Genomic DNA, 20,469 nt, shown 5'->3' on the forward strand with positions numbered 1-20,469 from the left:
GGACGCGAGGCGGGCGTGAGGCGGTGGAGTCGGAGCAGGAGCAGGAGCAGGGCCGCGGCGTGGCCGGGTCCGCGCAAGGACCGGAGGCCTTTGTAGCGGTCTGGCAATGTCAGGGGCGGGTGGGGGTGCCTGTGGGGAGCGGCGGCGATGATTTCTTGTGCGTGCGGAGACGGCCGGTGCGGCGGTCCGTGGCTGTGTGGGCAGGCCCCGCGTGGCGGTGGTCTCGGGGGGGGGTGGGGGGGCGTGTTGTGTGGGGCGGCCTGTGTGGAGCTGCGTGTGGTGGGGTCCAGCGTGGAGGTCCGTGTGCGTAGGTGGTGTGTCGGGGGTCCTGTGTGGTGGTGGGGGTGTGTGTGTGCGTTTGCAGCGGCATTCTGTGTGTGCGGAGGGAGGTTTCCATGTGGCAGCCTCTGTTTGCGAGGAATGGACAGATATGGTAGTGGTGGCAGACTGCGTGTAGTGGGGTGCATGCGTGAGGAGCAAAGCTTGGACTCCTGGAAGACTGCTGTAATATCACCCTATCCTCACCGTGCCCCTCTTTCTCCAGGAGCTGTGTGAGACGCCATGGCGCAAGCACTTGCCTCCCCAGGGCTGTTTTCTGATGATGATGTTGCAGCGTCCCCTGTTCTTGAATCCACAGCAACAGGGTTTGGGGCTGATGTGTGCAAGGACCTGCTGTCGGAGTTCTCTGCCATCTCTCCAAATCTGGAGGGCTCCCAGCAGGTGAGGTTGGAGGTCATCTGTCACAAACAGGGCAGTTTTTTGACTTGTGGCTGCTGTGTCTCTGTACAAAGGTGTTGTGATGCAGGGCCAGCAGAGACTCTTCAGAAGAAGCTAGAACAAAATGTTGTGTTGGGGGGAGCAGTTCCTGTTATGAGCAGTGTACTATGAAGAGTTCAGTAAGGGCCTCTTAGTATGATGCCTCTTAGTGTGGTGCTTTGTCTGGGGGCTGGTTTTGGTGTCAGGTGTTTGGGTTGTTGGTCTGATTCACTAGACAAACAAAAGAAATGCTGGTGTGCCTGGAAATGCCTAAGAAAGCTTTTGGCATTGCTAGGGATTTTGGGACCGAAAAAGTGTTCATTAGTTGCTGAGTACTAGTTGGGGTAACCACCCATGTGTTCCATGCTGTGGTTCCTGTTAGTGTTCTGATGGACGGTTGTGTTCTGCCTCTCTGGCTACCATATTTAACCTCTTCTGATTTTTGCAGGCTGTAGCTGAAGATAATAATGGAAAATTAAAGGTGTATCTGAGAGTTCGACCTCTGAAATCTACAGAAATGGAAAAAGGAGAAGACCAGGTGAGACACTGAATGAAGCAGTCTCTGAGCTGGTTGCCTGTGTGCCTGCTGGGAGATGCTATTATCCTTTGCTGTCTATGCTACGGCGTCTTATAAGCCATTGTGATTATGGGGGTTTATGTGTTCTTTAGGGCTGTGTCTGCATTGAGAATTCAGAGACTCTTCTTCTAAAAGCCCCTAAGGACTCCTTCACCATGCGGAGCACAGAACGTGGAGTGGGACAAGCAGCGCACAGATTCTCTTTCACCCAGGTAGGTAACTGGGACAAACGATCCATCTGGAAGTTTTTTGAGCTCAAACCAGCCTTACAGCTTGAAAAGCTGGCCTACTAATACACACTGATTCAAATACACTGCTTGAACTATGTAGTCTCATATAATCCTCTCTACTTAAGTTTGTTTCTGTTGCTGTTTCCTTATTCTCTCTTTAAGCTGATCCTGACAACTCTTTTGGCAGCAAATGCCAAACTCTTGTTTTGTTCATGAGGCTCTAAACGCACTAGAAGCTGTAGTGATATCAGATGTTACTGGATTAAGCAAGTGAACAGCTTGTTTTTGAAGGGCACTTGGACTACAGTTGCTGGTGGGTCTGTTGCTCCTGAATATGGGGCTAGTGGAGGGAACAAATGACTACATAGTATCACTTGAACAACCATCAGCAGTCAAAAGATAGGAAAGATCTACATGAGGCCAATTTTCATGTGTCTTGTTTGCAGATCTTTGGACCAGATGTGGGGCAGAAATTGTTCTTTGATGAGACAATGAAGCAGGTGGTAAAGGATGTACTGAATGGGCAGAACTGGCTGGTTTACACCTATGGCATCACCAATTCAGGGAAGACTCACACTATTCAGGGTAAGGAAAGCACTAGGTGTTAGTAGCTGGTTGAGGGAGTTGTCTGCTTCTATATGTGAATCCTCAGCTTGCTGTTGTTGTTCTTGCTTTAGGCAGCAACAAAGATGGGGGGATTCTGCCTCGCTCCTTAGCAGTCATCTTCAATAGTGTGGGGGACCGGCTGTACCAAGCCATGGATCTGAAGCCTTCCCTCTCCAATGAGGTGATCTGGCTAGACAGCAGGCAGGTGCGACAGGAAGAGACCAAGAAGCAGACCATGCTGCGGGGGGGTCTCTGGGAGGTAAGTGTGGCTTCTGGGAGGTTAATAATAGGGAAAGGATGGTGTCATACTGCATACATGTTCATGTTCTTTGTTTCCTTCTAGGAGGAGCTGTTGACACCGCTCAAGAGGAGTCACAGTGCCGAATCTCAGCTCCAGGCCACTACCAGTGGGAGTTTTGACAGTGGAGTTGCTGGCCTCTCTTCATCTAGCCAGCTCACCAACCATTCAGACATCAGCCAGACAGAAGGTAAGTCTGGAAGCCTGTTCTGTACTACCTGCTTCTTGTTGGAGGATGGGGGAAGAAAGGGTGATGGCTATTTGGATGCTGTGTTGTGGGTAAGGCGGCGAAGGTGCTGTAGTCTCACAAATTTTCCCTTTGAAAGATAAGGATGTCAGGGCTGAAGAACTTTGCATGTATGTCTTGCCAACATATGAAGAATTTGCCACTGTGTAATAACCAAGCCTTGTGAAATGAAAAGTTGCCTGATGCCTACTTACTTCATTCAAGGGATATGGTTATTGAGCAGCTGAATGCCATGCGATGGGGATAGCTAGAAAGTGGGGTGCTAAAGTGACATGTTGCACTGAGCACTTGTGCCCAGACTTTAAAACCTAGGAACTACTAGCTGACTAGGTGTCCAGAATTATGGAGTGATTGAGGTAACAAGGACTAAAACTTCACTTAAAGTAGGAAGAGTTCATGTTTGAAATATCCTACACTTCTGGAGTCAAGATTAAATATATAAGAAGGAGCATACTGCTAACAGAAACTTTAGGCTGTCTCACTGGGGACAGGCATTAGAGTAGGTCCAAATGGGAGGAGGTATATAGAATAATTTGAGTCTGGGGTAGTCTTCCTGCTGAAGAAAGATATCTCACTCTATAGCTAAACCATTCAGGCTGGACCTGTGAAAAGCTGCAGTCATGACTTTTTTCCTCCTTTTTTTTGTCTTCTCTCTTTCCCCAGAAGTGGGCCCTCACTGGGCTGACTTGGATCGCATTTCACTCACCAACACAGGAGATGTGCAGTTCTCCATCTGGGTCTCCTTCTTTGAGATTTACAATGAGTTAATCTACGACTTGTTAGAACCAGTTTTACCTGGCCAGAACCGCAAGAGGCAGACACTGCGGCTCTGTGAAGACCAGACTGGCAACCCCTATGTGAAAGGTAGATTTACCTGAAAGATATTTTTAGTGGCCTGCTAGGGTGACTTGAGGACTGAGTGGGTGGGTGGCTTAGCAGTGATGTGTTGGAGAGCACAATGTCCTCTATGGCCCCTCAGAGGTCTCTAGATTACAGGAATGTTACATTTGTTAAATGTCAAGGAAATGCAATAGTGAAGTTGAGGCTGAGGTAATTTTCTGCCAGTCTCCTAACTGCCTTGCCTGATGCATGCCTGGTTTTCCAGATCTGAACTGGATCAATGTCCAGGATGCCGATGAGGCCTGGAAGCTCCTGAAACTGGGTCGGAAAAACCAGAGTTTTGCTAGCACCCACATGAACCAGAACTCCAGTCGCAGGTCTGAAGGGGGAGGGGGGTTGTTTAGGCAGAAATACAATTCTGAGGGGCTTATAAAGGTTGCATTTCCTTTTTAAAATATCTGCATCCTTCTTTACAGTCACAGCGTCTTCTCCATTCGGATTCTGCACTTGCAAAGAGGTGGCAGTGAAGTTGTTCCAAAAATCAGCGAGTAAGTTTCATGCTCTCTAGGATTTGGGGGTGTTCTCTGTGGACTTAACTTTCCTTTCTCTTTTGTTGTGGATCTGGGGTATGGGAATTATCTTGAGGAAGGTCTTGTTGAAAGTACTTGGAAGGAGTAAATGTTCCCACTCTTAAGTCTTGGAACTGACTGAGGAGTTTGTGAGGAGTACTGCAAAGTACAACTTGAGGTAGTTGTCAGGCTTTTTGAATCAAGGTAAATGTGAGTAACCTTGCCCTTGCAGCAGGGCTGATTTGAGTACTGCCGATGCCTGCCCCTGGGATGTAGTTGTCTGGAAATGGGTTGTCTCGATACCTGGGAAGTGGCTGTCCTGAGAACTGGCAAAGGATCTTTGAACTTGACACCGCAAAGCTCATGTTGGTGTTACCTTGTGTAACCCCTACACTTAAGGTAGGCCTTTCTGTCCAGTAATAGGCCATACACCCCAAAAGAACTTTCTGTGCCCTTAAGGGGAAGCTGGGAAGGTGAGCAGGGTAGGTGATCGCAGGGTGTCTGAACTGTAAACCTGGATAGAACACGACAAACCTAGTAGGTCATATGAATATCGCCTGTGTTTTCTTCAGGTTATCCCTGTGTGACCTTGCGGGGTCAGAGCGCTGCAAAGACCAGAAAAGTGGGGACCGAATGAAAGAAGCAAACAACATCAATACCTCCCTCCACACACTGGGTCGCTGCATTGCTGCCCTCCGACAGAACCAGCAGTCCAAGTGAGTATCCACAACTCCAAACGGAGTGTGTGGGGAGGCTGTTCTGCTTTCCCATGGGCTCACTCTTGTCTCTCCCCTTAGACTGAAGCAGACTGTGGTTCCCTTCCGGGACAGCAAGTTAACCCGTGTGTTCCAGGGTTTCTTCACTGGGCGTGGGCGCTCTTGCATGATTGTCAACATTAATCAGTGTGCATCTACATATGATGAAACTCTGTATGTAGCCAAGTTCTCAGCCATTGCCAGCCAGGTAAGTAGCACACACCAGGATCATAGCATGGTCAGGATACATTCTGCTTCTGTGGGAATGGGCCCCGTTCCATCACGAGGCAGACGGAATGCTTGCAAGCCTTCCCTGTGCTTCTCCAGGAGATTATTACCTTTACAGTATTTCCAGTTTCTGCTAAACTGAAAGGGTTGACAGTTTGCAGGGAAGTGCCGTGTTTAAAGACTACACAACTTCCAGGCTTTATGGACTAGTAATGATGGCCTTTTCCCCTTCAGCTTGTTCAGGCACCTCCCACAAAGCTGGGACTCCCATCCATACAATCGATCATCAAAGAGCACAACAGGCGAACCAGCCAGGGTCCAGAGGCAACGGCAAAGGAAGAAGTGGAATCAGAAGAAGACAGTGGGGATGAAGCAGATGTCTCCATGTATGAAAAGGAGGTGGGTTGTGATTTGTTTTACAGCCTTTATGGATAGAGGGGCAAGAACATGACTGTTAGCTTTGGCCTGGGAGGTGGGGTTGGAGCTTGGCACTATACCAAGAGATGACAGAGAACCTCAGAAGGATATGGGACCCAGGAAATTGGGAATCCATGAGGAAAACATTCCACAGTTGGTCTAAATCTGACGCACATGCCTAATTTGGAAACACTTTGTCATCTGTGGCATAGGGACAGTACTCTGCAAGGGAAATCTAGAGATGAGAAAGCACACAAAACAGATGGCTAAATCGAGGAAAAATAATCAAACTTCCTCAATACTCAAAGCAGGCAACTGGAATAACTGAAAGATCAAGATGAAAGTCATATACCTACAGAGACTTGAGCTGTAATGTGTCAAGATAGCAAACTCAGGTGCAGCCCTGGGCAGCGCAGTAGGGGAAGCTGCTCTGGAGATAGCTCCATCTACAGTGCAGTGTTGTTTAAGCCATCTCATGGGAGAGGAATTAAGAGCATGCCTGGCAACTTCTCTTTCCAAGGACTAAAAGAATCTTAAACCTAGATCACCCCAGCCTACAGATATGGGATCACCTAGTTTATTCTAGGTCTTAATTCTGTTGTGCACGCAATGGAGTTTATGTCCTTCTTGCAGGACTTGTTGCGTGTAGTGGAAGCTGCACGAGAACTGCTGGTGCAAGAGCGGCAGGAGAAGCTGCAACTAGAAATGCGCCTCCGTGAGGAGATCTGCAATGAGATGCTGGAGCACATGCAACAGAAGGAGCAATGGTGCAGGTACAGTTTAGGCTGATCTCCTTCCCTTTTTTCAGGGTGAGCTACAATACCAAGAACTGCCAGACTCTGACATGTAGTTGTTTGTTCTCTTTGTAGCCAACATGTGGATGCTCAGAAGGAGCTGCTGGAGGAACTGTATGAGGACAAACTGAATAACCTGAAGGAGTCATTGACTGACTATTACCAGGAGGAGATCCAGGTTTGTTCACGGCAATGAAATGATATCAGGAAAGGGGACTTGGGGTACTTGAGTCCAGGAAGGTGATTTATGCAAACTGAAAGGCAAGATTTTGCTTTTTCTGGTATTTTTGTGATATTTGATAGCTTGATCCACAATTTTCACTTCTTGTCTACTCCTTTATGTAGTTCACTAGGCTTTCTATTCTCAGCCCTTAAACTGGAAGCTAATGTGCAACCATTCTTATTCCTCTATTTGTTCAACATGATTCTCCCCCATGTTATTCTCTTCACTAGTGGCTTGCTTTGCACTTTTCAGATTAACACAAGTTCTGTGAATTTCTCTTCTCTTAGTTGTGATGATGGGTATGGGCCTGTCTATATTTTTCATGCTATGGCATTTTAGTGGCCTCTGGGACTTGTTGCAGACCTCTCTGAAGATGCCAACTTTCCAAAAATCCCTTGTCTTTAGGGGTTGTAAAAAAAGTGGTTTAGGCTCCCAGAAAATGAAGTCACTGTTTTCACTTGTCGGACTAAGGCTTTAATGTCCTTGATGTGAAGTGTGTGACTAAGGAAGTCTCCTGGAATAAAGACATTGAAAGTTTCAGAAAAGGCATGTTAAGAAAATCTCGTTGAATATTTGAACAAACTTGCTTTCTAAGGAGCGTGATGAGAAGATTGAGGAGCTCCAAGCTGCTCTGCAGGAGGCAAAACAAAAATTGGAGAGCCTGGATACTAAGCAAAAGGACTCGGGGCAAGGCTTGCGTCGATCAAAGCGAGTGGCCACCTCAAGTGCTCTGCAACAGGACCTGGTAGATACTAAAGCCAAACTGGAGCAATGTCAAATGGAGTTAAATGCTGCAACAGCAGGTAAGGCAGTGATGCTGCACTGGTTCTGAACTATGCCCAAGCAATCCTTTGTAGAGGGTTAGAGGTAACTTTTTTTTCAGTAGGGTACATCAGATTCAGACTATTCTGAGTTGTAGACAATAACACTATTCTGAGTTGTAGACAATATGAGTAATGTGCTGGATGGACAGCGTTTCACTTCATTTTCACATGAAAATGGACTTTAGGGCAGGATCATCTCCCTGTTCAAATTCTAAAGTCCCTTTGCATAACTGAAAGGGAGAAGCCTGGAATGTTTGTGCATGTCTGCACAAACTCAAAGCTTTTCTCAGCTTGCCTGTGGCAGCTTGTCTCGAGGGAAGTCCTGACTTCAGAAAAACTGAAAGCTTATGAATGTACTGTTGCTCACTACTTTTTGTCTGTTCCTAGAGTTGCGCAAGTACCAGAAGTTACTGGAGCCACCTCCCTCTGCCAAACCCATTACTGTGGATGTAGACAGGAAGCTGGAGGATGGACAGAAGGTAATTCCATCTCTGCATTACAGAAAGGAACACTTGCAGGGCAGGATGCTGTGGAAAACCAGCACAGTTTGGAGCTGCTGTTTCCAGGTTTTTAAACAAATGGTTGAAGCTGAAATGGCTTGTTGAAAACAAACCCTGACTAGAGATGTGGAAGGTTGTAGTATCTGTGATCCCTGTGTACCTCACTAAGATGGGATCTTCCCTCAGTACCACATGTCTGAATTACCCTGGAGTGGCTTTGTTTGCAGAGCAATGTCAAAACTAGCGGTTGTATTAAATGTCTTTCTTCTGTAGAATGTCAGATTGCTGCGTTCAGAATTACAAAAACTTGGGGAGTCTCTTCAGTCTGCAGAGAGGGCATGCTGCCACAGTACAAGTGCAGGGAAACTTCGAGAAGCCCTCTGTACGTGTGATGACATTCTGGCTAGACAGGTAATGTGTCTGTTTTGTTGTGGGTTGCATGGGAGGATTTAGTCTGTGCACTTTGCCATAATCAGCAGAATAACCTTGCAGCTGCAAATAAAAATGACTTATTCTTTAGATACATACTGTCTATTACATTAAGGGAGCTATATTGCTAATTTTTTCAATGGTGGAGTCAGACTGCATATTTAACTCTCCAAAGGAGACCCAAATTGTCCCTGTTCAGTTAACTGACAGCTGGCACTTAAAGTAGGAGAATTCAGAGGTCTCATTTCCGTATGCACTTTACTATCACAGTTGCTATGGCAGCATCTTTGCAGCAGGACAGATTCAGCTTTTTCCTAGCCTTACCATTCCTATTTTGTTATTGAACTGCTACACTGTTGACTGTAGAAGCTTTTATGCATAGCTGTATTTAGCACACCAGTTAGTGAATTTTGGCAAAGGCAGTTTATCCTCTTCAGTTCATAGTAACCAGGGAGTGAGGCAACTTGTAATATCTTTATATATATTGCCTTCCCTTTCTCAGGACCAAACACTGGCAGAACTGCAGAACAATATGATGCTGGTAAAACTAGACCTGCGAAAGAAGGCAGCTTGTATTGCTGAACAGTACCACACTGTGCAGAAGCTCCAGGCTCCTCCAACATCTACCTTAAAGAAACGGTTCTGTGCCAACAGGGAAAACCTCCAACCTAATCAACCTCCTGGTAAAAAGCCCTTCCTGCACAACTTTCTGTCACGCTCAGCTACCCGGCCTGTTGCTGGCAGAGGGTGGCAACTTCGTTCAGTTGCTCTATGACTTTTCACAAAGAGATCCCTGCCCCACTATTACTGGAACAGGTGGCAAATCCAATATAATATCTATTTTTTTTGTGTGCTTGTTTATTATTGTAGCTGCTTGAGAGCGTATGTAAACGTTTTTTGATATGTATGGTTAAACTTTTAATCAATACCAAAGTGGACAAAATGACCTTTTGTAATTTAAACACTACAATGAGGAAAGTCTTTAAATAGAATGTGGATGATCAAAGTTGTTTAACAAAAGGACAAGTTAAAACTGAGTCCTCATCTTCAGCTATGCTGGCACATAATTCAAAAATAAGTCCACAAGATCTTCCTTGAAAGGTGTTTTCCCTTCCTTGAATTATAATCCTTTATTAAAGTATACACGTTCTAGTTCAGGGCTGTTCTCTCGGATCTTGGCTTGCAATTCTGGCTCCAAGCGTGTTACAGACATAGAACTAAGCGAAAGAAACAGTAAAATGGTTATATATATCACGCACTTGAATGCAAAATAAGATGGACGACGCATCTGGTTAAACTTCCTGGATTGTGAAAAGAGTTTTCAGATCTTTTTTTAACTTCTTATGAAGGAATCATGCTCACAGACCAGGGGCAAATGAATCCTTCCTTAAAAAGCAGTTATAGAGTCAAGAAATGGCTGTTGCTACTACCATGATGGCAGGAATCTACTTAGTTGATTCAGGTTGTTGCTGGTAATAGAAAGTTACCTTCCTAAAGGTGTTTTTATTAAATATAATGTATTTGCCTATTTAACTTACTGCCTGATTTCATTCAGTTGAATAAAAGGTTTATTTTTATGAGAATCATCTCACAGTAAAGTGAATTAAGCTGCCAGGTCATTTAAACAGCTGCAGTTTCTTAAATACAGTTAAAGGTCTAATCTTCCTATGAAATGGAGAGTCCTGGTTAAAATCAAGAACTACACCATACTTGCTATGCTAGTTTGTCAAGTCATCTTCAGGTAGCCTAGTGACACATAGTTACTACAATTCTCTGTTTTATGCCAGGCAGGGAAACAGGTGGTGTCAGACTGCTTTGTTGTACTCAAACAATTGCATCTGATGAGAATTAGGTATTGTTTTCTGGAAGTCAAAAGCTACTTTAGTTGCTCAATATTTTAACAGATTCAGCTCCAGCTTTCATGGTTTAAGCTACATTTGGCAGCTTGTCAAGTTTAGAAAACCACTAATAATACGAGAGGGACGGCTTAGTTGAATTTAAGACCCTGCTTGTACTACGTACAGCACATTGAGCTAACTTTATTTGTAGGTAACCCACCCAGGTTTCATTATGATTTCAGCTATAGTGAATATTGTTTCTAAGACAGTTTTCAGTACTGAGCTATTTGTGTATTGATGAAAAATTCTTCATGGAAAAATATTAATCAAATTACAAATAAGCATGTATAGTCAAGTGCTGCTCTCTATAACCAGAGGAGCTTCCAGCTGAAAATAAAATGGGCTCTGACTGTAATGAAGCAATAACCTTACTGGACATGAATATATTGTTTGGACCACATTAACCTTTTTTAATGAATCATTCCAGTGATTCTTAACTCTGTATTATCAAGCTCAAACTTCTCAGCTTGAAATAGCATGGTTAAACTACTCACCCAAACCTCTTGTTCATTATTGCTAGGTAGCTGCATCTCAAGCTGCTAGGTGTATGTAAACAAATGAGCCCAAATCAACTATTATGTATTACTGATGAGTAACGTAGTTATTACTTTTCTGAATATTCTCATGTTTATCACACTTGTTATATGGGAATTAAGACTGTATGCTCTAGGAGGCAATGACCACTTGTTTCTGTCTTTTTGCAGTACCTTGCATGCATCCGGGAGTGTAACATTAAAGTAAGAATAATGTAACAGGAATACGTACCTTTTCTGAGGAAACAGTGCACAACACAGGGGTGTTGCAAACACGAGACTAGAGGAGACAAAAATGGGTTTACAAATATTTAGGGTGCTAAAGGACAATCCAAAACCCTTAGGCATGGCCTTCTAGGCAGAAAGCTTTTTTTGTGTACAGCGAGGTAAAGTTCCATGAAGTGCTATGTAACCTTTCTTTCTCGCCGCATTATACCTTATGAAATCATTTATCTACTATGTACTACTAAATGCATCAATACTGTGCTTACAAATGTCTATAAAATTATCATTTGATGTCCTTTCAGTGTTTTGCATTGGTGTGCATGACAACATAAAATGCTAGACAACAGCAAATGAAACTCTCCATTAACCAAGTGTTTCAAGAATTCATCACGCTACAGTATTAGATTCCAATTATTGTTTACGGAGGTAGCAGCCAAAGCATCATTTCTAATCAAGCTGCTACATGCCTTTTTTTTTTTCCACTCCCTCTCTTTCTCCCTCTGCATTTCTTGGCAGCTTCTTCATTACTAACAGCTTTTTTTTAATATGGTATTATCAGTTACAGATATGGAAGTGAAACAACTGCTGTAGCCTTGTTAACTCTCTAAACTTTTTTTCCTTTAAACAAAGTGCAAATATTGCTACTTCCTCAAAAAAAAACGCTACAAGTGTGTCTTAAAATAGCAGACACAATCCAAAGAAATCACTTACCAGAATCCGACTAATCCAACCTGAATGGGAGCACTCATCCAAGGAAACCTCTGTTAAAAATAAACCGCACACAGTGAGTATGGTATCTTTTCTCCTCCCCTTCCCAGCTTCCTGGAATTCTTGTATTGTAAGAGACAGATTGCACCTAAAAGACTCTTGGACACAATGAAGGCAAAACAATTACCAGCATAGCTTAAAGTTGAGCTCCAAGTTGAGAGCCCAATCCCTCTGAAAAGTAGTTAAGAAAATTCCCAGTGATACCAATGTACACTGTTATCCCGAGTTAAGTGTTCCTTAGAAACTATAATAGGTGGTTGACTGTTTTACTTATTACCTGATCCTGAGTATGTGGGTTATTTCTTGGAGTCACACCAGCCCACAGTAGCTAGCAATGCAGCTAAAATTTGGAATGGTGCTGCCATGCTTCCTAAAGGCACAGTGAATTTTGCCCAGGCATCCCTAAGAAGAGCTAGGTCTGGTTCCAGCTCCTATCTCTGGTGACATCAAATGGTTTTAATTTGCAACTGGAGATTTACTTCTGTGAGCAACAGCAACTACAGCCACCAACCATAAATAAGGGAGGTGTCAAGGAAAAATGTAAGTCTGCCTCTCTTAGTCCTTTTTCCTGTCTTACGGTTTGGTTTGATGTATAGGAACTTGCCCCTGTAGCAGTTTGGTACACTCCAGTTCTGCAGGAGTTCACCTTTTATTAAAGGGAAAAAGGGTAGAAGAATAGGGGAAACAAAGCTGAGAAAGCAACACATAACCTATGGATGCATTTTTAGCATATTCCTCATTACTGTAATTTTTGCAGAACTTGAATGTATGCCAAGAAATATGATAGTTTTCTTGTAGGCCTTTAAATTATTTAGGAATCCATTCCACCCCCCCATGTTAGAATTTCAGTTGAAATTAATTACTAATGAAATAAAGCCAGACCTGCTTAAACAACACTGCTGCAATGGCCTTCTGTTGCTACAACAAAATTGGTGTCTCCAGTAAGTAGGACATAGCAGTTGTGTATGATAACAGGAATGATTTTAAAACAAAACAGCTAATGAGTTAAAAATCACGTTACAGTGGATGATGTTTTCAATAAAGATGATGTTTTTTCTGCAAGCAGCATTTCTCAAGCTGTAGAAGTTAGAGGGGAAACTGCTGAACAAAAGATGGGCGCTACTTGAGAGTAGAAATAGAAAAAAGAAATCTAGAAAGCTCAGTAGGACAAAGCTTGGTGCTAAGGAAGGTCACAGCAGTGTAAGAGGCATGGAAGATAAGCCTGTCTGGATTAAACTTTCTCCAGAGCCTGAGGGAGAAGAAATGATGTAGAAGATTGCTTCTTTTTTCTCCCCCCCCCCCCGCCGTCAATCCGTAATCCAGAAATTAGTGCAGGAACAACTGTGCAATTCAGCAATAACCTGCAACAATAGATAACAAATGGAAAAAGACAGCAATAGCAAGAAGGATAAAGAGTGAATGGAGCAGTGTTCTGCTGTTCTGGCATTCCACTAAACACACCTTTATTTGACTCTCAGCTGAGATAAATTCACTCAAATGCTTTACATTTTATATATTGGGAGAGTTCATGATGAGATGGGGTGACTGATGGAAAGGTATGTAGGATTGTGGCATTGGTGAATACCACAAGTATTTGGGAACACAAGTCAAACTCTGTAGTGCAAATGACTTCAGTCTCTGAGGAGAATTAAGTGAGAGGGATGCTATGTATTGCAGTGTGAGCGTGGGACCTGAGATACATAACAGAAAAGCCCCAAATATTTTATAACTGGAAAGACTGTTGGAGGGTGTCATGAGAATAATAGATAGTTTCATACCTTGATTTATCAGAGTTGGTCATTAATCTGAGAGAGAGAGGTGGCTACTAGTACAGACTAAACATCTGCTTCATGTGGTAGAATACTTTTTGCCAAGGTACTTGATCTGAGTTACAGCCTTTATTTTTCAAGAATGTTACCAGGCTGCACTAATCAAGAAAGATGGTGAGGTAAAACACTTGACACTGGGAGGTCAATATTAAGAATTGTAGTTGCCCAGGGAACAATGTAAAACAATAAAGCCAACCTCAAATGCAGGCTCTACATCCCTACAAAAAGATAAAATGGAGAAGTACAAAACAGCAGAAGAATTTAGTGTGTTAAAGAACTATCACTGAACTCTGAAAGAAGGCAGTTCTCGATGAATTAAGATTTAATTTCCAGATGTCTTTATGACATCTTTAGTGGTTAGTGCAGAGAAATGAAGAAATGATAATTAAGAAAACAAAAGCCATAAGGAGAATCAGCTTTTTTCTAACTGCTTCCTTTTATTGTTGGATCTCAAAATCTGTCAGCTTTCCCAGGCTAGCTATGCCTGTTTTCAAAAAAATGAATAAATGAAATGACAGTTAAATTAGGAATGCATGGAAAACTCTAAGGCATAAGACATTCAAGAACGATGTTTAAAAAAAGAAAAGGCTCTCTGATCTAGTTTTGTAACAGTTTTGAATACATATTTTAGTTGCAGACTGAGAGACCCCAAGGAGCTCGTTTTAAGGTTATATGAGTAAATTTCTAGAATCAACTTGAATGTTAATACAATATGGAGAACAGGAGAGAAACAGTAGCTGAAGCTGTAAGAGTAGTAATATAAATTAAAATTAATAAATAAAAACTTCAGTGTCAATTGGAATTTTCAGAAGTTTCTATGGAAAAAACCAATTTCTTTCCTTAGGAGAAAGGTTACCTGTAACTAAAATACATCTATAAACGCTGTGCCTCAGGGCGAGGTTGTTTATGGATCCTCCTGCTGCAACAGATAAAATAACTTGGTTCTGCGCAGAGCTAGTCAACTATATGTCAGTAGGGATAATGAACATAGGCGTTATACAGCCTAATCAAGAACTACTATACTGCATAATCGCATAGAAGGCAGCCAAAGCCACTGCTGAAACCTATAGCAAAAGTACATATATATATAAAAAAATTTTTTTCTAGTCAAGAAATGATTAGATTCTTTTTGAAGCAGTAAGTATGTGCTTGTATTCTAACAACATTCTTGAGTAATTTTCTAGCAATAACTTTTGGGAATATTGTTAATTCATACTAATGTTACCACCAAAATGTTCTCATGCAAAATGATGTCGGAGTATGGGGGATGAACAGTGCTATATAACTTACATCTTAATTCAAATATCAGAGGATGATAGCCTGCTATCACTGAGACCAGCATTCCAGAAGCATTTCTTTCTATCTTAATGCAGAATGCCAGTCTATTTTCTTCATTATTTCACAACCATTTTCTGGCCCTGTGTGTTGCTTAATAGGCTTTGGCAAGCATACAAGAATTATTTTCAAGAGTGGTGGTGTGCAAAGCAAAGGCTAAGAATAATGAGTTAGTAAAGCATCGTGTGGATGGTGTTGGAGTACTACAAATGGGATGGTGCTTCTGAAACCTCAAGAGGACATGCAGAAGCTGCTTGTTAAAAATGCAGCTCATTCCTTAATGGTTTTAATACTAATCTCTACCAAGTGTTACCACTGACTACCTGCAGAGCAGTGTTTCACCTGAACTCACAGTCTTTGAGGCTGAGGGGGAGGAACAGGTGAGCGTAAACGGTCATGATGGTACCAAAGACCACTGAGTAGTCACTGAAGAAATCGCTCATTTTTGCTGATCTGAAAAATTCACAACACCCTTATATTGATTATACCACACAAAAACAATAGATATTTGTCTCCAAACCCTGAGGATTGCTGCAACTTCTTCACAAATGTCATGTATTTGTCAGTTGAGTTGATAGCATGTGACATTTCTCCTATGTCAAATACATATAAAATAATCTTTGCTCTAAATTTATGATTTTTTTTTTTAAACAAGGGTTAATGTTCCAGGTAATACATTCTCAAGAACGTAACAGTATCACAAGCTGCTTAAAGCTGCTCTATAAACAGGGTATGGGTCAAAAGAAATCAGCAATTAAGAATTAGCCAAATCAGCGTAGGGCCTTTTACGCTGCAGACAAATAGTGTATTTGGATGCACTGCAGTCTTGCTTCTTTCAGGATATACAAGCAGCACACACTGACTTTCACTCTAAAACATCACATTTCCTGTTTTTACATTCTAAGCAATAGTGTCTTCTGTTAACAAGGGAGTAGGGAAGCAAAGCACTTCAGGAAACAAGTTTTTAAAATTGGAAGATGCTTGGGACCTCTTCCCAATGCCTCATTTATATACACAGAAGCACTTTCAAATGGTGTACATAACTGGGTAATCTAACTCTGCATGAGAATAATGAAAGGCAGAAACAATAAGAAATACAGTGTAAATATTTTATAAAGCTTTATCTTAGCCAACCAAAACCAGGCAATTTCCCCTGCTTGTGCTCCCAGTCTCCACCCAAACCACTTTTCCAAGGCAGGGTCTGGCGACTCAGATCATGCTTGCTTTTCCTAACTTCTAACAGGAAGGAGACAGATTCTCTTAGGCTATTTTTCCCAGCTTGTTGGGTGGGTTTCACAGGCAGAGACTTTGCCTGGAGCTATGCAGTAAGTAAATCAGTGATATCAGCTGGTGAAGATGAAACTGCCTTTACTGGTAAAGAATTATAGAGTTCCTCATCTGAATATTATTTCTTGTGTTAGACAACCCTATAATTAATTTTATTATTGTTCTTTACCCTCTCATGCACACACAGTGCATAACATTGATTTAGTTTATGTATTTACTAACACCAGGTGTTTGACTTCACACTACATTAGCATAAACAGAATATAGGAAACAAGTAATCTTTGACGAAGCATGACCATTCTATGCCTACCCTGCACTTGCTCATTCAGTAAATTTTAAAGGATCATTTTCAAAAGAGATTTTTACCATCATTGCTGTTTCCATAGTCAAATTGCTACTACAGCAGCTAAGCAAAGCTTCCTTATTGCTATCTTGAGAAAAAGGCATTATTAAAATTTTCAGTATTTTTCTAATAAACTGTATTCCAAGTCTCAGTACAAGAAAGGTTTATTTACTAGGAGGAATTCTGCATTTTAAGAACAATTATAAAAATAACAAAAAAGTTCATATTTTCCTAATGTTATTTTACACTGTGATAAAAAGAACCAAGCTATCTCTAAGAAAGGCATAAAGAAAGCGACAGCTGTAAAGCAAGCTCTACAGTAATGTCTTCCAGAGTGTTTGGGAGGCAAATATGAAGACTCAGAAAGTATTTTAAATTCATGAAAATATTAACTTAGGATATGAAATACATATACACAGATTATCTAAGACTAACCTTTAAAAAGGCTCTCTTTTCCAATGTATTCATTATGAAGGGAGGAATTGCTGCAAATGAGAAAAAAAAACCCCAAAACATTAACCTTGGAGAAAAAGGCACTTTGTTTTCATTTTCTTTTAGGATGAACTAATACCATAATACAATTTTCACAGCCTTTTGTCATTAACTGAGCTTTCATTTCACATCATTGCCAATTCAAGATACCTGACTGGTATTTACAGAAGTAAATTCTCCCAATAAGCAAAACTTCTAATTTCATGCATAACTAAACCTGAGCTCAGTAACTTGGTACTGGTCAAAGCACCTACTCTACACCAAACCAATTCCACTCAAGCAAAATTTGCTACCATTCCTTTGCTATCTGTATTTTTTCTGCAAAAGCATCCCAGGAGCTTTTCTGCTGCAGTTCAGTGTAACATGCTGTGGATGTTTTCAGAGTAAGAAATGTACATTTCTCTGTGGAACTTCTTAACAGAAATGTAAATACTGCCTGCATAACTGTAAGATAATTTGGCCTCTGAGAAAAATCACTTATATAGAATTTAAGCTCTCACATTGGGAACTGATAATGAGGAGCTGCACATGACTACAGTTATTCTTACCCATGCCAGGAGCAGCCATAAGAATCCTTGAGATAACCACCTGGGTAATTGCCTGCTGAGCTGCTTTTGTTGATTCACCCAGTCTGTTTCCGTTCTCATCTGTGACGGGGATTCCAAACTTGAGTTCTCTGTTGAATAAAGGGTAAAAATAAAGCAGTGACTGACATGCATTTATTCACCTTTTTTTGTCACCTTATCTTTGTCCTCTTAAAATTGTCAGTTATAAGAACTATAGTTTTTATTTTATTTTCCAAGTTAGCCTGTTTGCAACACTCTCTGGCACAAAAATTTCAAAAGGCAAAGAAAGATCTGGGGGAAAATATGCTGAAAAGTAAACAACCAGCAATCTGCCGCTTCAGCCTGGTCACATGCATTCCAAGGGGGAAGAAAGGAGGTGTGTTATTTCTGTAGAGAGATTCCTTCAAAAAGCAACTTGGAAAAGTGGAATTTCCTGGACTGCTCTGGAAGTAGTCTGTCCTTTCTGACAGACAGTACAGGGCGTAAAGGAAGGCTAGTTTCACTGAACTAAAACAGAAGTTTTTGTGAAAATTCCCCTCTGGCATTCTAGTCTGAGTTTTCATTTCAACTACTAAGAACATATTTGAAAGTATAAAAGGAGGCACAAAACGAACTACATTTCTGTAACTGTATTATTCTCCATTAGATCTTTTGCTCAAGTGCAGGGTTAGGTGTTAAACTCACATTACTGGGGAGAACTTCCAGGGGAGTGAGACGCAGGCAGAAGGGCAGATATACTGAGGACTACCTTTATTCTTCTCCTCATCTTTTATAAGAGATAAAATACTACAAGGGATTGAATTTCATTGTAAATACAAATTTTAAATATTCCCTTTTCTACCCATAACCTTGTGTTTATAACAGAGGATGCTTTTCATTTGTTTTTCCCCGCTTCTATTCTTAGTCCTAGTCAAATCAGAATACGTATGAAATTTTGTTTCTGAGAAAGTGCATATTTTTGTAATCTCAGATGATTAAACAGAACTGAAGAGCCTGATTTCTATGACTAACTTCTGCTTGTGGGATTTGAAGCACCATTTTTTAAATGACTGTATTTTTCCAAAGTGGAATTTCTATTAAAGGGTCCATGTGATCAAGTTTTGAAGGACCAGTACTTGGTTTCTGAGATCTAAGACTGAAGAACTCTATGGATAGTTACCTGAAGAGAATGAGGATATTCTATTTTATACCTGTCACAATCAATCAATCAAAACAAGATCATGCATGAAGTTTTTGCAAGGTTCTGAAACAAGCTAAAGAGATATAATGTACTTTATTTAGTAACTTGTTGATCTAAAAACTCAATAACATCCTTTCTTCTAGAATGAGTGATCTTTGTTCTTTTTCCTACCTTTGTCTCATTAGTGGAATATTAATGCAGTTAGCAGCAGCAACAGCAGCAAAAGGAACAAACCGTCCTATAAGAGGTGAGACATGCTGCAAAACACACAGAGAGGAAAAAAAAGAAAAAAAAGAAAAGAAAAAAAAAGAAAAAGAAGAAAAATAATTACATAATCATTTTCTTTTCTAAAGGTCATATTAAAATGCTTCATGTACTAATGATAGACCAGACTTATTTCCTTTAAATTAAAATTCAGTGAAAACTCACTGATGGGGCAGAGGTAAAACAACAAGACATAAGTCATAAATACCTCTCTCAGATTGAGCAGTGGCAGGAGACTGGCAAAAACAATCTTAATTTAGTAGCATCACTGCAGAGAAGTGTCAGCTTCTGAGCATGCCTGTCAGCCCAACATCAACACTAAACAGACCTTAACTTTAGTGTTTCTGCTGGCAAGGTCACAGCCAGCAACATCCACACCAGCTGCTTTGTATCTCAAGGCACTGACTATGGAGGCTATTCATCTAGTCAATGTCTTGTATAATCTCAATTACTCTGCTTAGAATAGTTTCTCAAATAACTTGTCAATGCTATACCACTCCCAGTACATTAAAGCATAAGCAGAGGGGTACAAAATACATTTTTGCTCCTTTTTTTTTTTTTAAAGGACCTTTTTTTCATGATTGTGTGTACACTTGTTTAAAGAATTTGAGTTTTCTGCATTTAAGAGCGGCACCTCCTTACAAGTTCTTCAGCCAGTCTAGAGTAGGCATCCACGTTTGCAAAAGTGATACTGCACCTTAAAAACACACCTATACAGTTTGTGGGATAATGAGTCCACATTGTTGTAATTACATATCCACCCCAATTAACTTTCAAATGCTATTAGATACTTTGACATGTAAAAACAAAACTGACGAAAAGGCACCTTAATGGATACAGTTTGTATTAACAGAACACAAGGCTGTTTGATAGATGTATAAGGAGGACAGGCTGTTTGAAATATAAAACCATCTACATGGGGCAAAAATAAGCTTGGGATCTAAAGGGAGCTGCCAAAGGCCGTACAACTCCATACTGGGAGCAGTGCACAACATGACACAGATACACAGGAGGAGAAATGAGCCATGAGCATCTCATAGAACACCAAAGTCTAGTTAAGAATGGAAAAAAATATCAGCACTACCTTTGTTAGTGCATTAAGTCCTAAAGCTGTTGCGACAGCACCCGTGGTAGCAGAAACATAGGCTGTTCCCAGCTGGCTAAAACAAAAATAAAAATGTTTGCACATATACAACAACTACATTTATATCACTTTTAAAAATAATTACATTTTACACATGTAGTTATGCCCCACCAAAAGTTAAGAAGTAGATCTTTCTGTGATACTGCAATAAGATGTGGATGGAAGATTCAAATGGGACACTAAATTAAAAATTAAACACTTTTCTTTCACTAGCGTAGGAATCGCATGCAAGCAACATCTTAACACTGAATCAGCTTCTGCTGGTTCTGCATTGCTATCTCTTCAGCATTTTCTCATGTGTCTGAATGAACA

General features: G+C 41.2%; 2 protein-coding genes across 3 annotated transcripts in view; one reads left to right on the forward strand and one right to left on the reverse strand.

The window, feature by feature from the left end:
* The first annotated feature begins 561 nt into the window (after nt 1-561).
* Nucleotides 562-9,563, forward strand: KIF20A (kinesin family member 20A). The gene is made up of 18 exons (XM_010579055.1): nt 562-720; nt 1,205-1,294; nt 1,426-1,545; nt 2,010-2,148; nt 2,241-2,428; nt 2,513-2,657; nt 3,378-3,578; nt 3,820-3,931; nt 4,031-4,102; nt 4,696-4,839; nt 4,921-5,086; nt 5,341-5,505; nt 6,157-6,296; nt 6,393-6,495; nt 7,136-7,343; nt 7,752-7,843; nt 8,138-8,275; nt 8,796-9,563. The coding sequence occupies exons 1-18, from the start codon at nt 562-564 to the stop codon at nt 9,066-9,068; spliced, it is 2,655 nt and encodes an 884-aa protein (XP_010577357.1). The 3' UTR covers nt 9,069-9,563.
* SFXN1 (sideroflexin 1) overlaps nt 9,145-20,469 on the reverse strand; it is a 28,277-nt gene continuing 16,952 nt past the window's right edge. The window contains exons 5-11 of one of the 2 annotated variants that reach the window (XM_010579054.1): nt 20,098-20,173; nt 18,921-19,006; nt 17,552-17,679; nt 16,947-16,996; nt 11,661-11,710; nt 10,957-11,004; nt 9,145-9,510 (exon numbers count right to left, since the gene is read on the reverse strand). In XM_010579054.1, the coding sequence (XP_010577356.1) occupies nt 9,414-9,510; nt 10,957-11,004; nt 11,661-11,710; nt 16,947-16,996; nt 17,552-17,679; nt 18,921-19,006; nt 20,098-20,173 (535 nt within the window). In that variant the 3' untranslated portion in view covers nt 9,145-9,413. Of the gene's footprint in view, nt 9,511-10,631; nt 11,005-11,660; nt 11,711-16,946; nt 16,997-17,551; nt 17,680-18,920; nt 19,007-20,097; nt 20,174-20,469 lie in introns of those variants that run through there. The other variant, XM_010579053.1, reaches the window with a different exon arrangement.

This window comes from Haliaeetus leucocephalus, unplaced genomic scaffold, assembly GCF_000737465.1.
Source record: "Haliaeetus leucocephalus isolate CR32 unplaced genomic scaffold, Haliaeetus_leucocephalus-4.0 Scaffold656, whole genome shotgun sequence".
Lineage (NCBI taxonomy): Eukaryota > Metazoa > Chordata > Aves > Accipitriformes > Accipitridae > Haliaeetus > Haliaeetus leucocephalus.